Source organism: Gracilinanus agilis, chromosome 4, assembly GCF_016433145.1.
Source record: "Gracilinanus agilis isolate LMUSP501 chromosome 4, AgileGrace, whole genome shotgun sequence".
Taxonomy (NCBI): Eukaryota; Metazoa; Chordata; class Mammalia; order Didelphimorphia; family Didelphidae; genus Gracilinanus; species Gracilinanus agilis.
Genome location: NC_058133.1, coordinates 149,290,831 through 149,316,636, shown reverse-complemented (window position 1 = coordinate 149,316,636; position 25,806 = coordinate 149,290,831). Strand labels below are relative to the sequence as shown.

The following is a 25,806-nucleotide window of genomic DNA, read 5'->3' as shown; positions in this document are numbered from 1 at the left end:
TACTATATATTGGTTCAAAGGCCGAAAAATGGTAAGGACTACTCAATGAGATCAAGTAGTTTGCACAGGATCACACAGCTAGGAAGTGTCCAAGGTCAGATTTGAACCCAGGATCTCCTATCTCTAGGTAAAGCTCTCTATCCACTGAGCTACTATGCTGCCCCCCACCCTGACCAGTAATTTAATAAAACTTCATAAAACTAATTTCCCATATAAATTATCCAGCTTCAAGACTTACAGCAAAGGGGAACAGTGATAGTTCATTTTCTTTGGGGTGATTCTAATTTTAAAGAAATTTTCCATTAAACCAAACCCAAGATTTCCTCTTTTTAACTTCCATTCATTATTACTAGTTTTGGCATTCAGGGTAAATCAGGACAAGTTTAATCCCTTTCCCATATGACTGCCCTTCAACTATTTAAAGGATGCCATTATGTCCTCCTCCCTCTAAGTCTTCACTTCTCCAGACTAAACATACCCTGTTCTTTCACCTCATCCTTAAATGGCATAATATTGAAGTTTTGTTGTTGTTGTTGTTTTACCATTTTCTATCATGGTGAGTACAAAGTATTCTTTTATTCTAGTATGTTGTGTTTTAATAGCATCTTTTCCCCATATTTTTAGACAAGTAAATATTATACAAAATTTATATACTTTAAAGGAAGGAAGGAAACAAGCATTTATGAAGCATCTAGCAAATGTCAGGCATTATAATAAAGCATTTCACAATTTTTATCTTATTTAATCCTCACAACAACCCTGTAGATAAATGTTACTATTATTCCACTTTAACGTCAAAAGAAACTGGGCAGATTTTCCCAGTGTCACTCAGCTAGTAAGTATCTGAAACTGGATTTGATTTTAGGTTTTTCTCATTCCAGACTGAGGGTTCTGTCTACTGTGTCACACACCTGTCTTCTGGCACTATGTCTATTCAGTTCAGTTATTTTGCAGTTGTGTCTGATTCTTCATGACCCTATTTGAGTTTTTCTTGGCAAAGATTCTGGAGTGGTTTGTCATTCCTTTCTCTAGCTCATTTGACAGATGAGGAACTGAGGCAAATATGGTTAAGTGACTTGCCCAGGTTCACACAGCTTGTAAGTGTCTGAGACCCATATTCGAACTTAGAAAGATGAATGTTATTGACTCTAAGCCTGGCACTCTATCCACGGTGTCACCAAGCTGCATATACCTCTGCTTTATTATTATTACTAATTAGGTGACCTTTGCCTTGGTGGGTTGAGACTCACTGTCTTTATCTTCTGATTAAGGGAGTTGAACTCAATGATCTCTACAGTTTCTTCCAGCTCTAACATTCTCTAATTCTGTGATGAAGTATCAGCTGTGCCCAGCTAATATGTGAAGCTGAATTTGAATTCAAATCTTCCCTACTCCAGTGTTTTATTTTCTGCACCTCTTAGCTGCCTACAATTGTTAGATATCTTTATTAGTAATTTGGCAAGCTGATTCAGTGTTAATAAATAGAATTCTTCATTTAATGGCATAATAGATATAATAGGAAGAGTTTGATTCTGGTAGACATATTTATTAAACAAGAAGAGAAACACATGATATATTTATTATATGTAATATATTTATTATATGTATCACATATATTATATATACATATAATTGTTGCATTGTATTTGGATAATTGCTACATGAAAAAGATTTCCAAATTGCATTAGAAACTAGAAGGTTAGGCTTCAAATCCTGAAATTTAAGAAAAAAATCTATTCTATTAAAGTTATTTTTTTTAACCCTTAACTTCCTTGTGTATTGGCTCCTAGGTGGAAGAGTGGTAAGGGTGGGCAATGGGGGTCAAGTGACTTGCCCAGGGTCACACATCTGGGAAGTGTCTGAGGCTGGATTTGAACCTAGGACCTCCCATCTCTAGGCCTGACTCTCAATCCACTGAGCTACCCAGCTGCCCCTATTAAAGTTATTTTAACAAATATTTAAGTACCTAGTGTAGTGATGAGTAAACTTTTGATCTTGGTGTGTCAAAATTCACCAAAAAAACAAGCATAACTCAGGTGCTGTGTCACTTTGAGAAAAAAAATCATAATTTCACAATATTTATAGTTTAAATAACAAAAATGTATAATTGTAATATATAACTATATTTAATAAACCAAAAACTAATTATTTAACTTACCTGCTTAGTAAGTTGTTTTGGCCTACACACCTCCAGCACACTACACTACACTACAGTAAATGTTTCATTCTCGGCATGCATCCACGTGCCATCAAAAATGGCTACATGTGTCACTGCCAACACGTGTGTCATAGGTTTGCCATCAGGGACCTAGTGTTTTCAAAACACTATAGTAGGTACTAGGGAAATACATATATGTAGATAAAACATGGTCATTGCTCTAAAGAAGGGGTCATTAAACATTTTTGTCACAAATCTCTTTGGCAATCAGGATAAGACTATGCACTCCTTTTCAGAATAGTTTTTAAACACATAAAATATATAGAATTAGAAAGGAAATCAATTATAATGAAATACAGTCATACATTTTTTTAAGTTCCCAGAACTCATTCAAGAACTAATGCATGAAAGGAACTTAAAATGTAGTAGAGAGAATAGAACACTTACATAAACTAATATAAAATGGAAATTTATAGGGCATAAAAGGTGTTCAAAGGAAGCACTACATGAATTGTGTGAAGAGAATAGAATATAAGAACCTTGAAATCAGGGACTATTTTGCCTTTGCATTTGTATCCCTAGTACTTAACACAGTGCCAAGAACATAGTACATGTTTAATAAATGCTAGTTAATTAAGAAATCACATAATTTTGAGGAAGACAGAAGACTTTATTAGTGGTACCATGTGACCTAGTTTTAAAAGATGATTATTATTTTAACAGAAGAATATAGGAATCTCTATAATGATTGGATGACAATATAGGTATAGAGGTTAAAAGTATGATATAAAAAACAAAAATTTTGGAAATTTAAATATATATTTGATGGAAAGTAAATAGTTTAATTTGGTTAGAGGATAGAGATGGCTATACATAGCAACTTTGGGAGTTAATGATCTTTGGGCTTTTTGGTCAACCCCATACTGATCACAAAATGGTCCATGACTAATTTATTATCATCATTGATATGCTCTTCTGTAGGACAATATTTATTTCATAAGAAAAAAATTATTATCCCACACAGAGAATTATCTTCAGGACCTCCTCATTAATAGAGAATATTTTTTCCATCTGGCTTCTACATTAGACATCCTCCATGATACTGTTGAACACCTTGGCAAGAATACATCTTCCAACTTTATGGTTTGCTTTGACAGTTGTTTAAAAGAGTTATCTGTAGCTGAACCACTGTTACTACAGATTTATTGTTGGAAGGGACTACAGAAATTATCTAGTCTAACTTCCTTATTTTATGGATGAGGAAATTAATATTCAGAGAAGTGCAATGTCTAAACTCTATCCACATAGGTTGTAAGTAACAGGCTTAAGAATTCCAACCAAAATCTTCTGCCTCCTTCCTTAGCCTTCTTTGTACTGTATCTCTAAGATCCTTTCCAGTCCTACCAGTCTATGGATCTGTATTTCACTGAAATAGGGTTTTTTTTTTCCTGTTTGTAGAAACACTTTTAGTGAGTCCCCATAGGACACAATGTAAGTTTCTTGAGGGTGGTGGCTATCTTGTTTTTTGTATTTATACCCCTAGTATATAAATGTGCCTGTTGAAAGTAAGTACTTAATCAATAGTTGCAGATTAGTTCTTTACAATTCTCTATATGTTGGATGCAAGAAATCACAAAATACCTGTGTAATATAATCCTGATTTGATAAGATCACTCTAAGATCATTTCTAGTCCTACAAATTCATAGTCTTATGTTTCTTCCAAATAGGGACACCAAACCACTATATCAACACATGTTTTGGGGCACTCGTAAAACAATGCATTGGGAGAAGATGCTGTGTCATTTTTGTATTTATTTTTCTAGCATAGTACCTTGAGCCACAATGGCTGGGGATATGATACTTCAGTCATTTTTCAGTCATATCTGACTCCCATGATCTCATCTGATGTATTCTTGGCAAAAACACTAGAGTGGTTTGCCATTTCTTTTCCCCACTCATTTTGTTGATTTGGAAACTGAGACAAACAGAATTAAGTGACTTGTCTAGGGTCATACAGCTACTAAATGTCTGACACTGGCTTTAAACTCATGATGAGTCTTCCTGATTTCAAACACAGTGTTTTTGTCCATTGCACCAACTAGCTGCCCTGGTACATAGTAGAAGGTTAATAAATGTTTGTTGATTTAGACTGAGAAGCAGTTAGTATATTTTAAAAGAAACATATGAGCTTTCAAAGCATGTATAACCTCATTAAGTTAATGGAAATCACACTTAAGTGATGACTTTGAATTAATCTGTTTAACTTGGAAGATGATTATTAAATTTAGATTCAAATTATTGATTCAGAAATATAGAGAAGAGACTACATGATGGAATTTGGGTTTTTATTTGGGATGATATAATTGAGATCCAATCAAAGATATGTTTATTAAGCATTTGCAACATTCCAGTCACTATGCAAAGCACTGGGGATACAATTAATAATAAGAAAGACAAACCTGCCCTTAAAAAGTTTATAATCTAAAGGGGGAGACAATACATAAAAGTGGGGAAAGTGATAGAGGGTGCTAGGAAGAAACAAGAGATGAGTTTTATATTCTAAGCCTGGATCTCTATTTATTATAAATCTAATGGATTTATAAATCCATTAGAGAGGAAACCAGGGGAAATGAAGTATCTGTTTCATAATACAATTACTTGATTCTTTTAGACAATTGTCATAATTACAGAGAGGCAATGTGGTAGTGAAGGTTGAATATGAAGTCAGGAAGACCAGCGTTCTATCCTTCAAAACTATTTCTGTGACTCAGGACAACTCAATAATATGCCTCAAGCAACTGTCTTGGATTTACTCACTCAGTTAAAAGTAGGTTGGGATATGTGTTTGTGGAGGAAGTTTCCATATTAAGTACTCTCTGATGACCAGATCACATATCCTTTAAGTATCTGCCATGAAGACCCATTAAGTTAGGTGCTGTTTCAGTTTAATTTCTTAAGTATTTACTAACCATTTTTTACACTTTCTGAGCCAATACATTGTAGAAAGTTAATTTTCATATTTGTTATGCTTACTTTCTTTCCCAGTTACAGGTTATTTTTTAAAATTATTTTATTTTTTTAAAGAAACATTTTCCATGTTGACGTGATTAATTTTCTTTCACTTCCATTTTCCATCCCCACTCCCAGAGCTGACAAGCAATTCCACTTGCTTATACAAATGTTATCACTTGATATCTATTTCCATATTATTCATTTCTGCAAAAGAGCAATCTTTTAAAACCAAAACTCCAAATCATTTATCCATATAAACAAGATATTTTTTCTTCTGTGTTTCTACTTCCACAGTTCTTTCTCTTGATGTGGATAGCATTCTTTCTCATAAGTCTCTCAGGATTGTCATGGATAATTGCGTTGCTACTAGCAGCATAGTCCATTACATTCAATCATTCCACAATGTTTCACTTTCAGGGTACAATATTCTCTTGGTTCTGCTTATTATACTCTGCATCAGTTCATAGAAGTTCTTCCAGTTCATATAGAAATCCTTTAGCTCATCATTCCTTACAGCACAATAGTATTTCATCTTTATCATACACCACAATTTGTTCAGCCACTTCCTAACTGAGGGATACCCCTTCATTTTCCAATTTTTTGCCACCACAAAGAATGCAGCTATGAATCTTTTTTTGCAATATATATATTAAACTATTTCTGTGGTACAAATCTAGTAATGGCATTGCTGAATCAAAGAGCATGAAATTCTTTAAAGTTTTTTGGGCATAATTCCAAATTGCCTTCCAGAATGGTTGGACCAATTCACAACTTCACCAGCAGTGTATTAGTGTCCCAATTTTGCCACATTCCCTCCAACATTTATTATTTTCCTTTATTGATATCGGCCAATCTACTAGGTGTAAGGTGGTTGTTTTGATTTGCATTTCTCTAATCAGGAGGGATTTTTTTTTCATGTGATTATTGATAGTTTTGATTTTTCATCTGACAACTGCCTATTCATATCTTTTGACCAGTTGTCAATTGGGGAATGGCTTGATTTCTTGTACATTTTACTTAGTTCCCTATATATTTGGGGAAATTTGGCCTTTGTCAGAGAATTTTGTTATAAACATTTCCCCTAGTTTGTTGCTTCCCTTCTAATTTTAGTTGTATTGGTTTTGTTTTACAAAACCTTTTTAATTTAATATAATCAAAATTATTCATTTTACATTTTGTAATGTTCTCTCTCTTTTGTTTGGTCTTAAATTCCTTCCTTTCCCATAGATCTGACAGATATATTATTCTGCATTCACCTAATTTATTTATAATTTTGCTCTTTATATGTAGTCATTTACACATTTTGAATTTTATCTTGGTATATGGTGGAAGATATTGATCTAAATCTAATTTTTCCCACACTATTTTCAAATTTTCCCAGCAGTTTTTGTCAAATAGTGAGTTCTTATTCCAAAAGGTAGGATCTTTGGGTTTATAAAGCACTAGCTTGTTGAGGTCATTTACCCCAAGTCTGTTACATTGATCCACCCTTCTGTCTCTTAGCCAGTACCATATTGTTTTGATGATGAATGCTTTGTAGTACAGTTTAAGATCTAGTACTGCTACACCCTCATCCTTCCCATCTTTCTACATTAGTTCCCTGGATATATTTGATCTATTGTTCTTACAGATGAACTTTGTTATAATTTTTTCTATATTTAGATATATTTAGCTTCTTGAGGAACCCTAGTAGCCTGTATATATTTCATTCAATAAGACACCATGAAATGAAAAATAAAATACTCTGGTTCATTAATAGAAGCTAATTTACTTTGTCACAATAAGCTATATCATTAAGTTTGTATCTGTATCTTCCTCCACCCTTTATTTGTAATAGCAGAATCCTACTCTAAATCCCAGGAAGAAATGTAATAAATCTCTCTTTGATCCTCCTCTCTTCTTCTTTCCCCTCCCTTTTCCTCTTTTATTTTCTTTTATTGATGAATTATATTTATTTTCCCTCAGCAAATTTTTATTTGCTGAATATTACCCTTAAATTTAATAAAGGTCTAGCAAACTACTTCATCTTCAAAATTATTGCATTGTCTTAATTTGTCCATTCTGATAATGTATTTTTATATCCATAAGTTCATTAAATGAAAATATATTATTATATGCCTTATCTTATAATAAGTGCCATAGTAAAGGTAGATGAGTCTATGTTCCACTTTCCTTTTCAAACCATAATCTTTTCAGACTGTACCTACTGAGACAACTCTGAGGAATGCTGTATATCCTCCTGCTACATTTCTTCCTTTTGAGTGAAAAGGGAAAAGTTTAGCTATGACTTGATAACTACACAGAGGTCATTGTCACTTCTCATGCCAGAACTTTGGGGTCCTAGTATAAATAGTTTATAAAATACAGAATTTCTCAGGGATATTCCCCTTATATATACTCAGATCTCAAATAATGGCATGATTACAGACAATGGAAATAAACTAATTTGTAAAAGGAAAATTGGTCCTACAAACTACCATCAGCAATGAGGGATAGCAAAGTGGGAAGTGATATTTGTTTTCCAGCTCTCTGCAAATTGATGCAAAGAAAAAAGAAAAGGTAGAAAAGTGATTCTCCTATCTTTTCAAGGGAGAGTTCACTACCACTTAAACTGTTCTTCAAGTTGGTTTGTTGTGGTCCCATCTATCTGCTATGGATGATGACACTGACTACCCCAGAGGGAGATAACTGGCTTGCTACCCCCTGATCAGTCATCTCAGTGGTTGAATTTCCTGGATTTTTATGTGCTGATTTGCCCTTCTAGACCTAGCCTCTCATCTACTGGTTAGTCAATTAGTCAAGAAATATTTAATAAAAACAGGCATTGTGCTAAGTATTAGGAATACCAAAAAGGTCTAAGATTTCATCTTTAATCCCTAAATCCAGAGTAATGTTTCCTCTCTCATCTTCAAGACTAAATTGTGTGTGTGTGTGTGTGTGTGTTTCTGTGTTTGTACATATACTCGTGCATACTTGTGCTAGCAAGGGAGAGTTTGTTTCCTAAGATACTTAGCTATTATGGTTCACATTTGGCAATTGAATTTTTCAACAAGCTGTTGCACAAGTTGATATTAAAAATATCATATAAAAATAATAACTGAAAATTTATCAGAAATTAATGCTTTTCAAAGGGCAGATAGTGAAATGATAAGGAATTTGTGCCCAAATCTGAAACTGTTGAATCATTTTTTCATTGTTTGCTGCTTAAATAATATAAAAACAAATAGGAAGATGTGCCATTGTTTTCCATAGCATAATATATTGACTATTGGTAATAAAGAGAATCATATTTTTAGGTTTACCAGGAAGCATTGTGCTTATTAAGACTGGTTACATCTCACCGTTTCTGTAAGATATTTCATGTTTTCTTCTGTTTTTTCATTCCTTTGATTTTGCTTTATTGTTTCTTGATTTCTCATGAAATCATTAGCTTCTAGATGGTCAATTCTGATTTTTAAGACCTGGTTTTCCTGTAAGTTTTTGGTTCTCCTTTTTCAGTTGATCCATTTCTCCTTGCATCACTTTTATTTCTTCTTGCATCTCTTTCATTTCTCTTCCCTGTTTTTCCTCTGCCTCTCCTAATTGGTTTTTGTATTCTTTTTTGAGCTCTTCCAGACTCTGTGTCCAATCCATATTTTTCTTTTGGGCTTAGCATGTGTTTCCTTTGATTTCTCTGTCCCCTTCTGTGTCTTTACCTTGCTCTTTGTCTCCATAAAAATTCTTTAGAATTAGGTGCTTTTTTTGCTTTTTGCTCATTTTTCCTATCTAATTATAAGTAATCTCTGTTTTCTGGGAAGTTGGGGTACCCTCTTAAACTCCAGTCCTTCCTTAATGCTATTTTCAGCTTATTTTCTGGGTTGTTACTAGTTTACCAGATGGTCTGAGGGCTGAGAGCTCTGAGAGTCCCCTCCCCCTGCTGATTCAATTAATCTTTGAGATGTTGATACCTTAAAGACTTTCCTCAGGCTTTGGTATAAGCTTTTGATCTCAGAATTGATCAGGTCAGAGGTTGATCAGGTCAGAGGTTGATCAAATTCTAGCCCCAGGTTTAGGCTCAAGCTTTTCCTCTGACTGTGTTCTTGATTCAATCAGGTGTACTGTCCTGGAGCTCTGCCCTTAGTTTTGGGCAAAAAGATCCTGGGGTAGGGGGGGGTCTTCCCCTGGGAACTCCCAGACTGGGATTTCTGGCTTCCCTCTGAGCCCACAGGGATTGGCCCCCTTCAGCCCTGATTGCCCTGGGCTGGGACTCTCAACTTCTTCATAGGTTTGAAATTTCAAGGGGTGTTAGTTGGTTTGGGCCACTATTTGCCCAGGCAGGGTCTCAGGGTCTGAATGTTAGGTAAGGATTAAGTTTGGAACCTGGGACAGCAGTTGGGGGAGAAAAAGGGGGTTGTGGATTGCTTTAGGCTTGTCCTTCATTCTCTGCTATTCCTCCTGCTAGCTCTGCTCCCCTCTCACCCCAGTTCTCCAGATAGTCTCTGCCTACCTTTGGAGTTTTTCTTTTCTTGAAGGTTGTTTCACTCTGTTTCTTTGCTGGTTCTTTCACTCCTGTATTCATTTTGTGGTGATATTTTAATCTTGGTCAGAGAAGATTTTCATCATGAAATGGAGCTGCTGCTCTAGTTACTCCTCCATCTTGGCTCTATCCCCGGAAGTGATCACATCTCACCATTTCTAGAAGCATGTGTTTGTTTTGCTTTTTTCACTTCTCTTACTTAAAAATAGTGATGAACATATCTTTGTGTCATCTGACTTAATATACTTTTCTTTTGAACCCTCAAGGTGAAATGGCAGAATGAAAATACTTGCAATTTCTAAGTTTTCACTATTGATGGCACTGAGTAACCTAATTGTGACATAAAGTGAGCTCTGGACCATAAGAATTTGGAAACCTAAGAATTTGCCCCCAAATTACCATTTAATAGTTTCATGTCCTTGACAAAAGTCATTTGAACTCTTCATGCTTTAGTTTCCTGTTTTGTAAAGTGGAAATAATATATAGGGCTATGACTTTCTCATGGAGACGTTGTAGGAATGGGATATGATAATACATAAATGCTTTATAAAGCCCTATACATGTATAGGTGGCACCACCAATCTTACTGATGGTGGTAACAAAAGGCAGTGCAATCTTCTTCCTCCTCCACTACCATGCTTCATTAATCCTTGGGGAATCCATTATTCATTTCACTTATGATGGTATAGAATAGTTGAAGAATGTATCTATTTAAATCTGCTTTATGCATGCATTAAAGACAATGTTCCTCTTAATCAGTTGTGTTTTGTTTTGTTTTTGAGGGTACTAGATTTATAGTGATGGAAGACTCCATTCAACTGTGGTGTTATTTGTTGTTAAAGAGATATAGGACACATTTTCTTGGTAATGTTGTTTTAATCATGTTTAAAAGGCCTTAGTTCGAGGTATAATTTTCTTAGTTTTTCCCTGAGAAGAAGTGGGGATCATCTGAGAAAAGAGAAATGTCTTAGTATGGCAAAAATCTACATTAAATTAGCTTTCTTACAATGAATTAATAAAGCATTTGGAATTGCTTTAGTTGTGTTCTTGCCATTGCTTTTAACTCAGAATTTTAAAATGCATCTAAGTTTCATCCTTCCAAATATGATCTGGAATTCAAAAGTCATGTCCAACTTAACATTTGCCACTTGTTTCTTCTTTTTGGCAGGATGATGAAGTGGTTTTACAATGTACTGCGACCATCCACAAAGAACAACAGAAACTATGTTTGGCAGCCGAAGGATTTGGCAACAGGCTCTGTTTCTTGGAGTCCACTTCCAATTCCAAGGTAGGCAGAATGAATTTGGCTTAATTTCAGCAAAGAGATTTACTTGCTATGGTAATATTTTCTGTCATTTATCAACTTCCCCTCCTTCACTCCCCAGACCTCACAAAACACAAACACTTGTTTGCAGTCCTCTCCTATGATTATCCTATAATATTGCTACATTAAAGCTATCATCTTAAGTTTATCTGTGTTTGTCTCTTATTTTCCCATTAGACTTATATAAGCTCCATAAGTCCAAGGAGCAATAATTTCCTTTGTGTATGACTCAGAGGTCTTCTGTGGAGTTAGTTACATTAAATTCTAGTGAGTTCATTATTGGCATAATTCATTACCTTTAGAAATAATGAACAAAACTGATCTAGAGGGGGAAAAAAGATCAGTTTCTCTAGAAAGAGCTAGATGAAATAGTATGTAGTAGTTTTAATAATAAAAACAAAATTTTTAGCATCTTAATACTTTGTTTATATATATATATGTAAATATACATAAAATAAGATTTAAGCATAGATAGTTATAAGAATTATATTCTCTCCTAAACATGAAAATATGGAACTTTTTACAAATGCTCATGGAATCCTAGATCAATTGTCTGAAGGGAGCTTAGAGGTCATATACTTCATTTTATTTTATAGATGAGGAAACTGAGATCTTGGAAGGGTAAACAGTTTGCCCAAGATCACAAAGGTAGTAAATGTCTGAATTGGGATTTGAACTTAAGCCCTCTGATTCTAGAGCCAATGTTCTTTCCAGTGTAATATGATGTCATTTTCCCCTCTACTTTCCCCCCTTTTTTTTAATTTTATAACTATCAAGCACATAGGCGTTTGGCCTTTTCTCTTACTTAGGAGGCAACATTTATTACCTCTCTCCTAGATGTAGACTTCTTTATGACCTGTTGTTGTTTAGCATGTGGTTATATGATAAAGGAACTGTCTTATTAAATTACTATATGAAAATTCTATGAAGTTTAGAAAGAAATATAGTGTGGATTAGTTGTCAGCAGACTAAACAATGAAGTAGACCTAGGTATCACACTTTAAATTGGCCAACTATGACTCATATTCCTAGTCAGTAAGCCCACATTTCCAGTGGGTGATGATGCCCTAGTTATTGGCAATTTATAGCTCTATTTATTATTGTCTTGTTATCTTTTATGCTAAAAAACGACATTTTGACAAAGCTTTGGACACCTGTTATCGAGAATAGAATACAAAAGAAATTACATTGCAATAACACAGTTCCAGCCTATTCTGATTCCTTAACCTCTTAATAATAAAAATAAAAACAACCCAAGAATCCATGAATAATTTATGAAAACAATAAAATATTAGTTAGTGATATTGGGGTTATAATGGAATAAACACTAGACTAGGAGCCTGGAATCCTGTATTCTGGTCCTATTTCAGCTACTTACTAGCTTGGATAAGAAAGTTACTGTTTTAGGTGTAATTTTCCTTATTTGCAAATTTGAGTTGGATTTAAATAATATTTCCAAGGCCCCTTTAAGCTTCAATAAATAAATGTTTCATTATTCTTTGTTATTTGGTAGTGGTAAAAAAAAAAGTGAATTTAGTTCAATATAGTGAAATGAAATTATGGGATTCAATATGTAAATTCAATATTCTTTCACAGATACTTTGACATTGCTCTGCCCTTGAACTTGGTAGAAAACACAGAACTCAGTGACCGTTTTTTTGGTATTTGGTTTATCCTGAATTTGTTATATAGATAGGAAGAGTAGAATGATTGTTGGCTATATATGTCTTATATATACATGTATATGTATATATATGCATATATTATAATTATCACACTATATATTATAGAAACTATTTTATTCTATTATTATATATTATATATATATATACACATATATAATTTGTTACTGAAAATCATCTCAGAAATGTTTTAAGTTCCAGAATCTTTTAATCTATGACTAGCTTTTTCAGGAAGACCATGTCCCTTACCTTTTGGATATCTATTAAAACTCCTCTAGACCTTCTGTCTGTGAAAGAATAGCTCACAATTTCGGCATAGAGTTGTCTGAAGAAAATTTATGCTGTTTGATCTAATGATATGTTGTATTTCTGAAAATCCATAGATTTATATTTAATAATATTCTATTTATTTCAGTTACAATAAGGAAATTTACCCTTTGACTTTTAGAAGCAATAAACTGAAAACCAATCCCATTGAATCGTTTTGGTAATACACATTAGAGATTAGATCATAATTTTAATACTCATCTTAAATTCTAGTTTTATTAGTTTTGGATGGAGGCTTATAAAAGTTAAAAAATTATTTTGAAAACACTAGATGCCTAGTTCTGTTTTTATATAAACACTGTATATATAATCTATAATGTGTATGTATATACAGGTGTATACAAACTCACAGATCATTTGTCTCAAGGACATAATTTTAGCAATATTTACCTATTTGCTCCTCTCTATAAGGGTTAAATTGGGGTTTTTACTAAATAAGAGAGTTATAAATTCAATTTTGTGGTCATGAAATTCAAAATATTATCCCTAAGTCAGAAAAAACTGTTAACAGCTTTTATTTCTAACAAGGAAGAGAAAGAGTTGAAGTATGAAATGTAGAAGGGAAAGAGGTAAGGAGTTGTCTATCCTACCCTAAGTGTTGATCTGATGAAATTCAGCTAGTTCCCGACAATCTCCCTGTGGAAGTTCAAGTCACTCACCAACAAGTTAATACAGGATCCAAGGAAAAGAGTCTTTCCATAGAACTCATGCTGAAGGGAGTGTCCCACCAAAGTGCCAAGGAGCACAGAGGGTCTCTTAGAAGGACCACCAAGGCAGGAATCTCTCCAAGCCAGAAGTCCCAAGGAGAAGTCATGAGGATAGGAAGTTCCAGACTTTTTATAGTTTTTTTTTTTTCCATGTCACTTCCTGTTCCTTCCCCTCTTCACAGGAGCCAATCACAGCTTCCAAATTGCCTAGCACTGCCCAGGGGGGAAGTGTCTATGGGATTAACCTCTCATCCTCTGAGGCTGTAAACTCTTATCAAAGGATTCACAAGTTTCTGACTGATTGAGTTAAAAGGGTAGAGCTCTCTAAGCAAGTGACTTGTGAATTCTCTTACTTGATAGCTAACAAAGTGTTAAGTAGGGTTTCTGGATTGATTAACTCAAAATAGACAAAGAGAATAAAGAATTCCCTTTCACATCTCTAAGAAGTCTTCCAATTACTCTCTTCCCCTAGTTATTTTTTCCCCCTTGGACCTCACACAACATTATTTACCCTTATTTCACATGCCTACCACATATAAGGTTTATTATTTACTCTATATTATTTAATATATTAAATTACATACTATATTATTTACACTATATTATATAATTAATTTTATGTAATTATGTATTATTTTCTATATTATACATTGTGATATTATTTATATTTTAATATAATTGTATATTTATATTATTATCTGTAAGTTCCATATTAAATTAAAATATTACCTTCCTCAGTTCTTTAAAGCATGCTCATTACTCAATGAATATTTTTAAAAATTGTTCAATAGAAGTAAACTGATTTTTTCCTTGGCTATATTTCTCTTGTTCTCCAATTTTGTAAAGACTTTTTTTCCCTCTTAATTATGTCTTCTCTATTTGACTGTTTGCCCATTACTTGTCATTCAAGCAGTTTTGAATCTCTGAAATCATGGTATGAAGAACTGAAATTTCAGCTGTGTTTATTATAATACCATTTATTTTTGAAATCCTACTAAACTCTGACAAAACAGTTTCTAGCTGCAGTCTCCTAAAAGCCCAGGAGATGGAGATAATTATCCATGAATGCAGACCATTTCTCCTTTCATTTTAGTTTCAGGATAGAAGTGCTAGGTTTCCTGGTATAATTAGGAATCATCACAATTTCATAATTGTAATTTTTTCTCTCTTTTTTGTAGAAATTTTGAATTTAGATATATGTAGCTTGTTGATAGGATATTTCTTAGTGCTCTTCCTTCTATCTTGATAAGGTTTTACTTTTTATTGTAGATATGAAAATAAATTGAAGAATTCTAGCTGGCTGTTAAATTGATATAGGTAAAGGGCATTTATGTAGCCCAAAGACATTTTTAATAGCATGAAATTTTAGATGAAATTACATCTGTTTTAGGTAACAAAGAATATTATTTTAAAATATCTGTTTATCAGTTTAAAAATTCTGGTGCAGTAGCAAGTAGAATAGCTTTTTTGCCACCATTAGTACTTTCATTTTTTAAAAATAACTTTTTATTTTTAGAAAAATTTTCCATGATTACATAATTCATGTTTTTACTTTACCCTTCACCAACCCCACAACCCTGCCCCGCCACCCTGCCTGTAGTCAAGACTTACTTACATATTATTGATAGTTACATTCGTGTGGTCTTTTCGAGTCTACATCCCCAATCATGTCCTCATCAACCCAAGTGTTCAAGCACTTGTTTTTCTTCTGTGTTCCCACTCTGGTAGTTCTTCCTCTGAATGTGGGTAGCGTTCTTTTCCATAAATCCCTCAGAATTGTCTTGGGTCATTGCATTGCTGCTAGTACAGAAGTCTATTACATTCAATTTTACCACAGTGTATCAGTCTCTGTGTACAATGTTCTTCTGGCTCTGCTCCTTTCACTCTGCATCAATTCCTGGAGGTCTTTCCAGTTCACATGGAATTCCTCCAATTTATTATTCCTTTGAGCACAACAGTATTCCATCACCAACATATACCACAATTTGTTCAGCCATTCCCCAATTGAAGAGCCTACCTTTGCTTTCCAGTTTTTTGCCACCACAAAGAGCACAGCTATAAATATTTTTGTGCAAGTCTGTTTATCTATGATGTCTTTGCGGTACAATCCCAGCAATGCTATGGCTGGATCAAAGGGCAGGCATTCTTTTATCGCTCTTTGGGCATAGTTCCAAGTTACCATCCAGAATGATTGGATCAGTTCACAACTCCACCAGCAATGCATTAATATCCCAATTTGGCCACATCCCCTCCAACATTCATTACTTTCCCCTGCTATCATTTTAGCCAATCTGCTAGGTGTGAGGTGATACCTCAGAGTTGTTTTGATTTGTATTTCTCTAATTATTAGAGATTTAGAACACTTTCTCATGTGCTTATTGATATGATGGTCTACTTAAAAAATCCTAGAGAATCAACTAAAAAGCTAGTAGAAATAATCAACAACTTTAGAAAAGTTGCAGGATACAAAATAAATGCACATAAATCATCAGCATTTCTATTTATTTCCAACACATCACAGCAGCAAGAGGTAGAAAGAGAAACATCATTTAAAATCACCCTAGACAATATAAAATACTTAGGAATTTATCTGCCAAAACAAATACAGGAATTATACGAACACAACTACAAAACACTTTCCAAACAAGTAAAACTAGATCTAAACAATTGGAAAAACATTGAGTGTTCATGGGTAGGACGAGCTAACATAATAAAAATTACCATTCTACCCAAATTAATTTACTTGTTTAGTGTAATGCCCATCAAACTACCAAAAACCTTTTTTACTGCATTAGAAAAAACTATAACAAAGTTTATTTGGAAGAACAAAAGATCAAGAATATCAAGGGAAACAATGAAAAAAAACGTGAAGGAAGGTGTCTTAGCAGTACCAGATATTAAGCTATAATATAAAGCAGCAGTCATCAAAACAATATGGTACTGGCTAAGAGATAGAAGGGAGGATCGGTGAAATAGACTTGGGGTAAGTGACATCAGCAAAACAGTGTATGATGAACCCAAAGAGCCCAACTTTGGGGACAAAAATCCACTATTTGACAAAAACTTCTGGGAAAATTGGAAAACAATATGGGACAAATTAGGTTTAGATCAACATCTCACACCCTACACCAAGATAAATTCAGAATGGGTGAAAGACTTGAATATAAAAAAGGAAACTGTAAGTAAATTAGGTGAACACAGACAAGTATACTTGTCAGATCTCTGGGAAAGGAAAGATTTTAAAACCAAGCAAGAGTTAGAAAAAATTACAAATTGTAAAATAAATAATTTTGATTATATTAAATTAAAAAGTTTTTGTACAAACAAAAACAATGCAACCAAAATCAGAAGGGAAACAACAAACTGGGAAAAAATCTTTATAACAAAAAATTCTGACAGAGGTCTAATTATTCAAATAAACAAGGAAATAAGTCAATTGTATAAAAAAAAATCAAGCCATTCCCCAATTGATAATGGGCACGGGACATGAATAGGCAATTTTCAGATAAAGAAATCAAAAGTATCAATAAGCACATGAAAAAGTACTTTCATTTTTAACATAAATATAAGTAAGACTTTATCCTGTTTTTATGCTTTTTCATGTAAGATTTTTGTTCTTGTTTATTTGGCTCCTAGTGGAGATAAAATGAAATGATATTTATAAAGTACTTTGCAAAACTTAAAGTAACACATTATTATTATGTAGAAGTAAACAAAACAGTAAATGGAACATATCTCTTTATACTCATTAATTCCAGTCATCAGTTCTTCTCTTGTCCTTATACTGTTTTTTAAAAGATCCATTTTAAAGATGGAACTACTACTGCTTCTAGGCATCCAGTATAGGATATTTGAAATTATATTCCTGACTTCCATAGTTGCCAGTTTCCTTTTCTGACAGAGCAATAGTACAATATAATTCCTCATCCCTTCTTTCTATGAACTTTTCATTTCCTTAATAAATTATTTTTGCAGGAAAAGGAAAAAGATATATATTGATATCTGTAATGACTGAATATTCTAGGCACCTGCCATGGATTCCTTAAAGAAGTAATTTGCTATTGGTGTCTAGTAATAATCAATTAGGCATGAAATACAAAGGGATTGAGCAGATTGATTTTAAATAAATATTCATGTACGTTTCCATAGATATCAGAGAAGTATTTTAATCTACTCAAAACTGACAAGGTAGGTTGTAACCTGATGAAAAAGATGGGGTATGCTATGAACACTTGAGCAATGCATGATGGAAAACTACTTTTTTTGGGAAAGATTTTTGCAGTTTTAGTCTGAAAATTTCATTAACTTCCAGCTTTAGTCCCTCTCATTTTTTAGATTCAGGAGAAGCCATTTTCTTTAGTAGCAAGCAATTGCCATTATATAAAGGGATACTATTTAAAGGAGACTGCAGGTTTTTACCTTCCAATGTAATTTTCTCTTTGAGAGAGTGTCTTATTTTCAGTTCCTTCCCACAAAACCATTGTTGCTGCTCAGTTTGCTTGCTAGGGCTGATAGGATACTCACTGCGTGTATGGATTCATTTGTCTTAAACAGAGAAAGTGAAGATGATTTAGATCAGTGGTTCCCAAACTTTTTTGGTCTACCGCCACCTTTCCAGAAAAAATATTGCTTAGCCCCCTGGAAATTAATTTTTAAAAAATTTAATAGCAATTAATAGGAAAGATAAATGCACCTGTGGCCATCACCACTCTCCTGGATCGCTGCAGCACCCAACAGGGGGTGATAGCGCCCACTTTGGGAATCACTGATTTAGATTATCTCTAAGGCTCTTTCCAGCTCTAATATTCCATAACTCTAAGGCTGGTTGGTCTATATAGCTAACTTATGCAGACTGATGCAAGGCATCTTAGTTTTTTTTTAACTTAGTTGAAGTTGTTGAATCTTAGTTGAAGATACTCTCAGATAGAAGGGTAAAATTCCTTACTAAAGCACTATGGAAAGTGGTCAATTTTTAGTCAATTCCCTTTTGTGTCATTCCCCAAATTTCTTGGAATTTCATGATGGCACATTATAGAGTAATCTTTCATCTTCATTGGCTTATCATCTTAAAGTATTTATTATCCAGTCTCATGAGACATGTATTTTGGATTATTAATGATGTATAATCATTGTGATGATCAGGATGAACAATTCTTATTCAAGTGAAACTATTTAGACAATAAAAATGTTAGTACAAGAGTGATTGCTGGTGGCTAGAATAAAAATCCTCTTAAAATGAAATATTGTATATAACAAGTATTTATACAATTATAATTACAATTGGACAAAGTTTTATGAAGCACCTTACTCTATAGGTCCTAGATATCTGAAGGAGGTACACGAACTAGGTATGGAGGGAGATTTAAAATTTATTTAAGTCACAGTGATTCTTTCATGTCTTATAGTCCAATATGAAGATAAAACCTTTATAGATAATTATAATTATTATACATAATAATTGAAAAAAGTATAAAGATGAAATTCTTTTCTTTTTCTTTTTTCAGCTCACATACTGCCCCACAAATATTTTGAAAATTCAAATAAGCCTTAAAGAAGTCTTTAAAAATAGCTTTACCCAATCAAATCATATTCTTATAATGAAAATATATTATATGAATTAAGGGAAAATAGCTTTTGCAAAGCAATCTTTCATACAATTTAGGGCAAAGGTGAAGAGAAGGAAAAGAGGCAATGACAGGGAAAGAGCCTGAAATTTCAGCATTTATCTTGGTGTTTGCTAAAAACATGTGCTCTTTTTATATAGTTAATTTTTTCTTTTACCTTTTATTAAAGAAAAAGTGAGGCAGTTGTTGGCTATGGAGGATAGGACATTCATTTATTATAATTCTCTGAGAACATTCAATATGCCAAATCATAAGTAAAGCAGAATTCTAGTGTACAAGAGTAGTTAAAAGTAAAGCTCAAGGAAATTTTAAAAAATGCTTTAAGACTGCATTTGGGCAGAAAAAGGGGGACATCGAATCATAATATGGAAGGAGACTAACTATGAAAAAAGCAGCAAAATGATTTCCTGAGGAAAAGTATTCTCGTTAGCGTCTGTCTTGGAGGGGGAAGTTTTCTTCTTTGTGTTAGAGAGCTGCTTAATTCTAAGATGTCAGTTTTAGCTATTTTTGAGAGTTGTACCAATTATCATATTTGTTAATTTTTTCTACTCTAACCAGCAAAAGAAGGTATAGCCATCATCTTTCTGTTTCAAGCAGTTAATTTTGAATATCTGTTAGTGATTTTTCCAAAGTAAATATTCATATTCAATGAATATAATAATGGCTAATCTTATGTAAATGAAAGGCAGAAGTTTTTCAAATGACCTTTATAGTGATGCTTAATTTAATATTTTAAATAAGAAATTATATTTTGTATGCTAACATATAATCTAAAGATTTTATTCCTTTATAGGCAAATGATTTTATGCATATATACATAATTGTAGGTAAACAGTGAATGATGAGTCACACATGGGGATTAACATGATCAAATATTTTAAATAAATTTATTATATTAAAATAAATTATATGTGATAGACAAAAGTTATCTTTAAATTTTACTGAATTGAAATGTTTCATGAGTCATAGAGATAAGAATGTATTAAATTGTTAGTATATTCAGTATTACTGAACATATAATAGAAACAAGAGACTTTGTTATGTCAACTAGATTATAAGCTAGTTGAGGGGAGCTGAATATAAAAGACCCTTCAGAACAGGAGAAAACAGGTTATTTGTTTGTTTGTTTATTGGAACTGAGTCTCCTTATCTTGACCAGGCTGGAAGTTCAATGATCATTCATGGTCCTAATCTAGGTGGTGAATGGCATGGGAACTTTTTATATGCTCCTTTTCTGACTTAAGCTAGTTCACTCCTCTTTAGGCAGTCTGGTGGCCCTCTGCTCCCTGGGACTTACAATATTGGTGGTGAACTTAATGATTGGCTTTATTCATATTATAAATCAGAACTCCCAGGGGGCAGCTGGGTAGCTCAGTGGAGTGAGAGTCAGGCCTAGAGACAGGAGGTCCTAGGTTCAAACCCGGCCTCAGCCACTTCCCAGCTGTGTGACTCTGGGCAAGTCACTTGACCCCCATTGCCCACCCTTACCACTCTTCCACCTATGAGACAATACACCGAAGTACAAGGGTTTAAAAAAAATAAATAAATCAGAACTCCCATACTCAAGTGATCCACCAGCATCAGCCTCCCTAGCAGCAAGAATACAGGTGTGTGCCACCATGCCAGGTAAGAACACAAGTGTATAAACAAGTGCTGGGATGTGAAACCTAGGCTGTAAATGCTATGGAACATCAAAGAAAGAAAAATTAATTTTGTACTAGTCTGGGAAAGTTTCTTGGAGGAGTTCCAGCTGAGATGAACCTTGAAAGTTATATGGAAAAGGAGAAATGAGGAGGAAGAAAGGACATTACTGTGGTAATTATGTACATGAGAGTGGAGATTAAGCTGAGTTTTAGAGGAAATGTTTGGTAATTCAAACTTAGGTTTGGAATCTTCTGGGCCTGAGATGATTGCTGGGTTGCCACCAGTGATCTTTAGTAAACTATGGAAAATAGGAGAACTGCCACAATATTAGAGAAGCAAATTATTATTTTCAAAAACTTCAAACAAAAGACCAATGACCTTGAGATATGGACACTGAATCAAGACAATTTAGGTAAATGTTTGTATATAGAAGGTTAGAGAAAAAAGAATCAAAGATAATATCCAGGTTTCAAATATAAGAGAATAGATCTATATTTTTTTTGCAGACATAAAAAATAGTGTTAAAAGGAGGAACAAATCTAAGGGGAAGAATAACAATCAATATTTTGGACATAATAAGTTCAAAAATGCTAGTGGGAAATCTAGATAAGTTTCCTGAAGGTCCTTGAACATATGATTCTGGAAGTCAGAAGGATATTTAACACTAGAGATATGAGTTTCAGAGCAATTTTCATAGAAATGATGGTTTTAATTATGAGAATAAATGTAGAGGAGACCTAAGTAACAAGGGAAAACATTTGGGAACATTAAGATATTTAAGAAGTTGGAAAGAAGACAAAGAGCTAGGAAAGAAGTCAGAGCAGGTGTGCAGGAATTGAACCAAGAAAGTATGGTGTCCGTAAAGCTAAAGAAGTGATATATTAAAATAGTTAACTACATTTAAAAATAGCTAATAATTTTATAGTAATATTTTCTCCAATTAATGTAAAAGCAACTTATTACCATTCATTTAAAAATTATGTTCTAAATTCTGTATATACTTCTCCCTGCCTTACCTCCTTCCAGCCCCTACCATTTTAACATTCTGGTATCAATTTTACATAGTCAATCATGTAAAATGTTTTTTTTCCATATTAATCATTTTATGGAAAAGTTATCAAACAAAAAGGGAAAAGAAAAAGAAGAAAGCAAGTGAAATAGAATATGTTTTGGTCTGCATTAAGGCTTATTCAGTTTTTACTGAAGACAGATGGCATTTTCCATCATGAATCTCTGGAATTGTCTTGGATCATTATATTGCTGAGAATAACTAGGTCATTCACAATTGTTCATCAAAAAATGTTGCTATGTATAATGTTCTGATTCTGTTCATTTCACTTTGCATCAGTTCATGTAAATGTTTCTAGATTTTTCAAAAATCATCCTGCTCACATTTCTTATAGCACAATAGTATTCCATTAAAATTATATGCCACAACTTGTCATTCTCTAGTTATTGGACAATCCATTAATTTCTAATTCTTTGCTAAATAGCAAATATTAAAAAAATATCTATTGGGAAAAAAGTACGACTCAAAAGGATACCCTGTTTAGTGTAAGAAGACAATGCCAACTGATGATGGAGTGAAGAGAGAATTAATTGTTATTTTGGATGTTTTCTTTTCCAAGAAAAACAATCATTATACTCAAAAGGACAGAACAACAAAAAAAAATGGCTACTAGGTATTTCAGACCTAGATGATCTTAAGAAGCTCAAATCAGCAGACCAGATCAGTTAGAATCCAGAGCAATGAAAGAATTGTCTAATGTGATTGTTATGTTATTGTGAGTTATCTTTGAAGAATTATAGAGTATAAGTGAGGAACTACAAATCCTCTGGGTACCACATTTTGGGAGGGCTATTAAAAGTTCAAGAGCAGCCAAAAGAGATTTACTCAGATGGTGAAGTCTTTGACAGTGCTGCATATGTAGTCTTAAGTCTTAAGATCATGCTATAAGGTATATATACTCTATTTGTATAAATAGAAGGAACATGAAACATTCAATATATATATAGAAACAGGATAATTAAGTGTCCTCAAGCTTTTCGAGAGCTGTGGATGAAAGATCAGACATTTTGCTGTACTCAAGAAATAAAAAACTAGGAGTAATGCTATTTATAGGCCATCTACCATTTAGCAAAATTTGGTTTACATGGTCACAGGATAGAAGGGATACTGGTTCAGATAGACATGTACCTTTGTCTCTATATAGAAACAGAAATAATTAGAAATATAATTAGTGAGAGAATATCTATATATCCATGATGATGGTAGAGAGTATGCCAGTTGGTGGAGGGAAATAGATATAGAGGGCCAGACAATATTGGAGAAATTATATATAATAAATAACTGTGAGTCATTACAGTTTCTTGAACACATTATGGGCTTGAAAATGCTTAAGGAACATTATTTTAGAAATGTTTCAAACAAAAACAAAATGAGAAGAACCTGGAGGTATGAATATAGTTGGCAAAATACTTCTTAAAGAGATCCAGATTGATGTTAGTAGAAATAGCAACAGAAAGGTTTGGGGAAAATTGTGACAGGACTTGTTGATAATAGTTATTTTGGTGATGAGAGATCCTTTATACCTGGGGAATGACTGGAGTGGGGATGTAGTTTGTTTTTATGATAGGTGTTTCCATCATCATGATTTAAAACTTATAAGGATTGTGCCAAGTTTAGGAATTTATCTTATCTCCTGAAAAACTGTTATATGTAGAAAATACTCCTAACTAAAGAAGATAAAATAAAACTCATCAACATTTAAAATTAGTTAAAAATGAGAATATATAAATAGGAAATGCTCAGTGATGAAAGAGAGATTGGTTTGAAAAATATATTCTATGTTATGGTGAAAGGTTTTAACTAGATTAACAAACATGTTAAATACTTATGCATCTAAGTAGATAAACCAATTGAGATTAAATAGTATAACTGCAAATAATGAATTTAAAAGAAAAAAGAATATTAAAATGCATAGATTCAAAGACTGATGTTTTCCATAGATGATATTTAAAAAGAAATTATTACAGATGCATTAAAAAATTAGCAACCTTAGTTGAAGACATAACAATAACAGTAGTAATAATAATAATAATAACTCCTTGTAAAGAATGCAATTTAGAGTGTTTTCAAATTTAAAAAAATCTATTTACATAGCATGTCAATTCAGTAAGAGTCAAGCTAGCCTACTTGACTAGTAGGTGGGTGTTTTAGTTAAATTAAAACCTTCCTGCCTAGTTTGTTGTTGCTTTAAGTACTTCTTATTACCCTAAAGAACAAACCATTGCAAATAATTTTAAAGGGACCTTAAGTATGATTTAAAATGTTCTCCTGGTTCTGTTTACTTCACTCTGCATCAGTTCACATAAGTCTTTCCAGTTCTTTCTGAAATCATCCTGTTCATCATTGCTTATAGCACAAAAGTATTCCATCACCATCATATACAATTTGTTCATCCAGTTACCAACTTAGGGACATCCTTCAGTTTGCAGTTCTTTGCCTCCACAAAATGAGCAGCTATAAATATTTTTGTACAAACAGTCCTTTGTTTGGGATATAGACTTAATAGTGAAGTTACTGGATCAAAAGATATACATTCTTTTAAAGCCCTTTGGGTATAATTCCAAATTGCCTTCCAGCTTTGGTTCAATTCACAACTTTACCAGTAATGCATTAGTGTCCCAATTTTGCCACATCCCCTCCAAAATTTATTATTTTCCTCTACTGTCATATTGGCCAATATTCTGGGGGTAAAGTGGTATCTTTGAGTTGTTTTTATTTGTATTTTTCTAATCAAGAGGGATTTAAAACATTTTTATATGATTATTGATAGCTTTGATTCAGAGTTCACTTTTGCTGTGGCTACGTATGTATAAATGCATGTATAATTGTGGAGAAGAAACAAATAGTAGGTATCTATTTGAATGTGCACAAAACTACTTTTTCTTGTTTTAATAATCCAATTTTAAGTTTTTAGAATTAGTAATGCTAGAATTGTATATATGTAATCAGCTAAATTTTGAATTTTAGAAATGAAGTCAAATTTACATATATGCATATGTTTGTATATATATTTAGAAAAATTCTAACATATTATTCAACATTACTATGTTATATGTTTCAGTATTGTTAATATATGTGTAAACACATATATTTACAGTCCAGGGACTATCATAAATTTTTTTACACTATAGATTTTTCTATTTCCCCATCTTTTTCCTGGTTGTCAAATATTGAGTGTGATATTAATGAATGTTTTTTTGAATAGTTTTACCCTTCTAGTCTCTTCTTATTTTTATAATAGACAGATGGAAAATGTACCTCTGAAAGGAAGGAACCAAGAAGCAGTATTTTATACTTTCAGAGTATCGGTTGGTAACAGAAGCCTTGAACTGTACAATTGGGAAATAATAAAGCTAGCATATGAGGCAACCTATAATTCATTAAATGGGTTCTTTGAATAAAAAAATGAGTGTCCTCTTAAAGATTTGTAGTAGACAGTCTAAAGTACCACAATGACAATGAGTTTCTGAGTAAAGCCAGAGTAGGAGCTTTCTGAGAGGGTTAAATGAGGCAAAAGGAAAAAGAGAGAGAGAGAGAGAGAGAGAGAGAGAGAGAGAGAGAGAGAGAGAGAGAACGAGAGACAGACAGACAGACAGACAGACAGACAGACAGACACAGAGAGACAGACAGAGAGACAGAGACAGAGAGAGCTCTGTCAGTTCTATTGATCTAAGTCTTTCAAAGCCACAAGACAGTAAATAGTTGCAGGCTCTAACTACAGTCTCCCTGAGCAGTGACTGAC

At 33.2% G+C, this 25,806-nt stretch overlaps 1 protein-coding gene across 1 annotated transcript in view; it reads left to right on the top strand.

The window, feature by feature from the left end:
• The first annotated feature begins 10,276 nt into the window (after positions 1-10,276).
• RYR2 (ryanodine receptor 2) overlaps positions 10,277-25,806 on the top strand; it is a 550,493-nt gene continuing 534,963 nt past the window's right edge. The window contains exons 1-2 of the mRNA XM_044674985.1: positions 10,277-10,282; positions 10,856-10,975. Of these exons, the coding sequence (XP_044530920.1) occupies positions 10,277-10,282; positions 10,856-10,975 (126 nt within the window). The remainder of the gene's footprint in view (positions 10,283-10,855; positions 10,976-25,806) is intronic.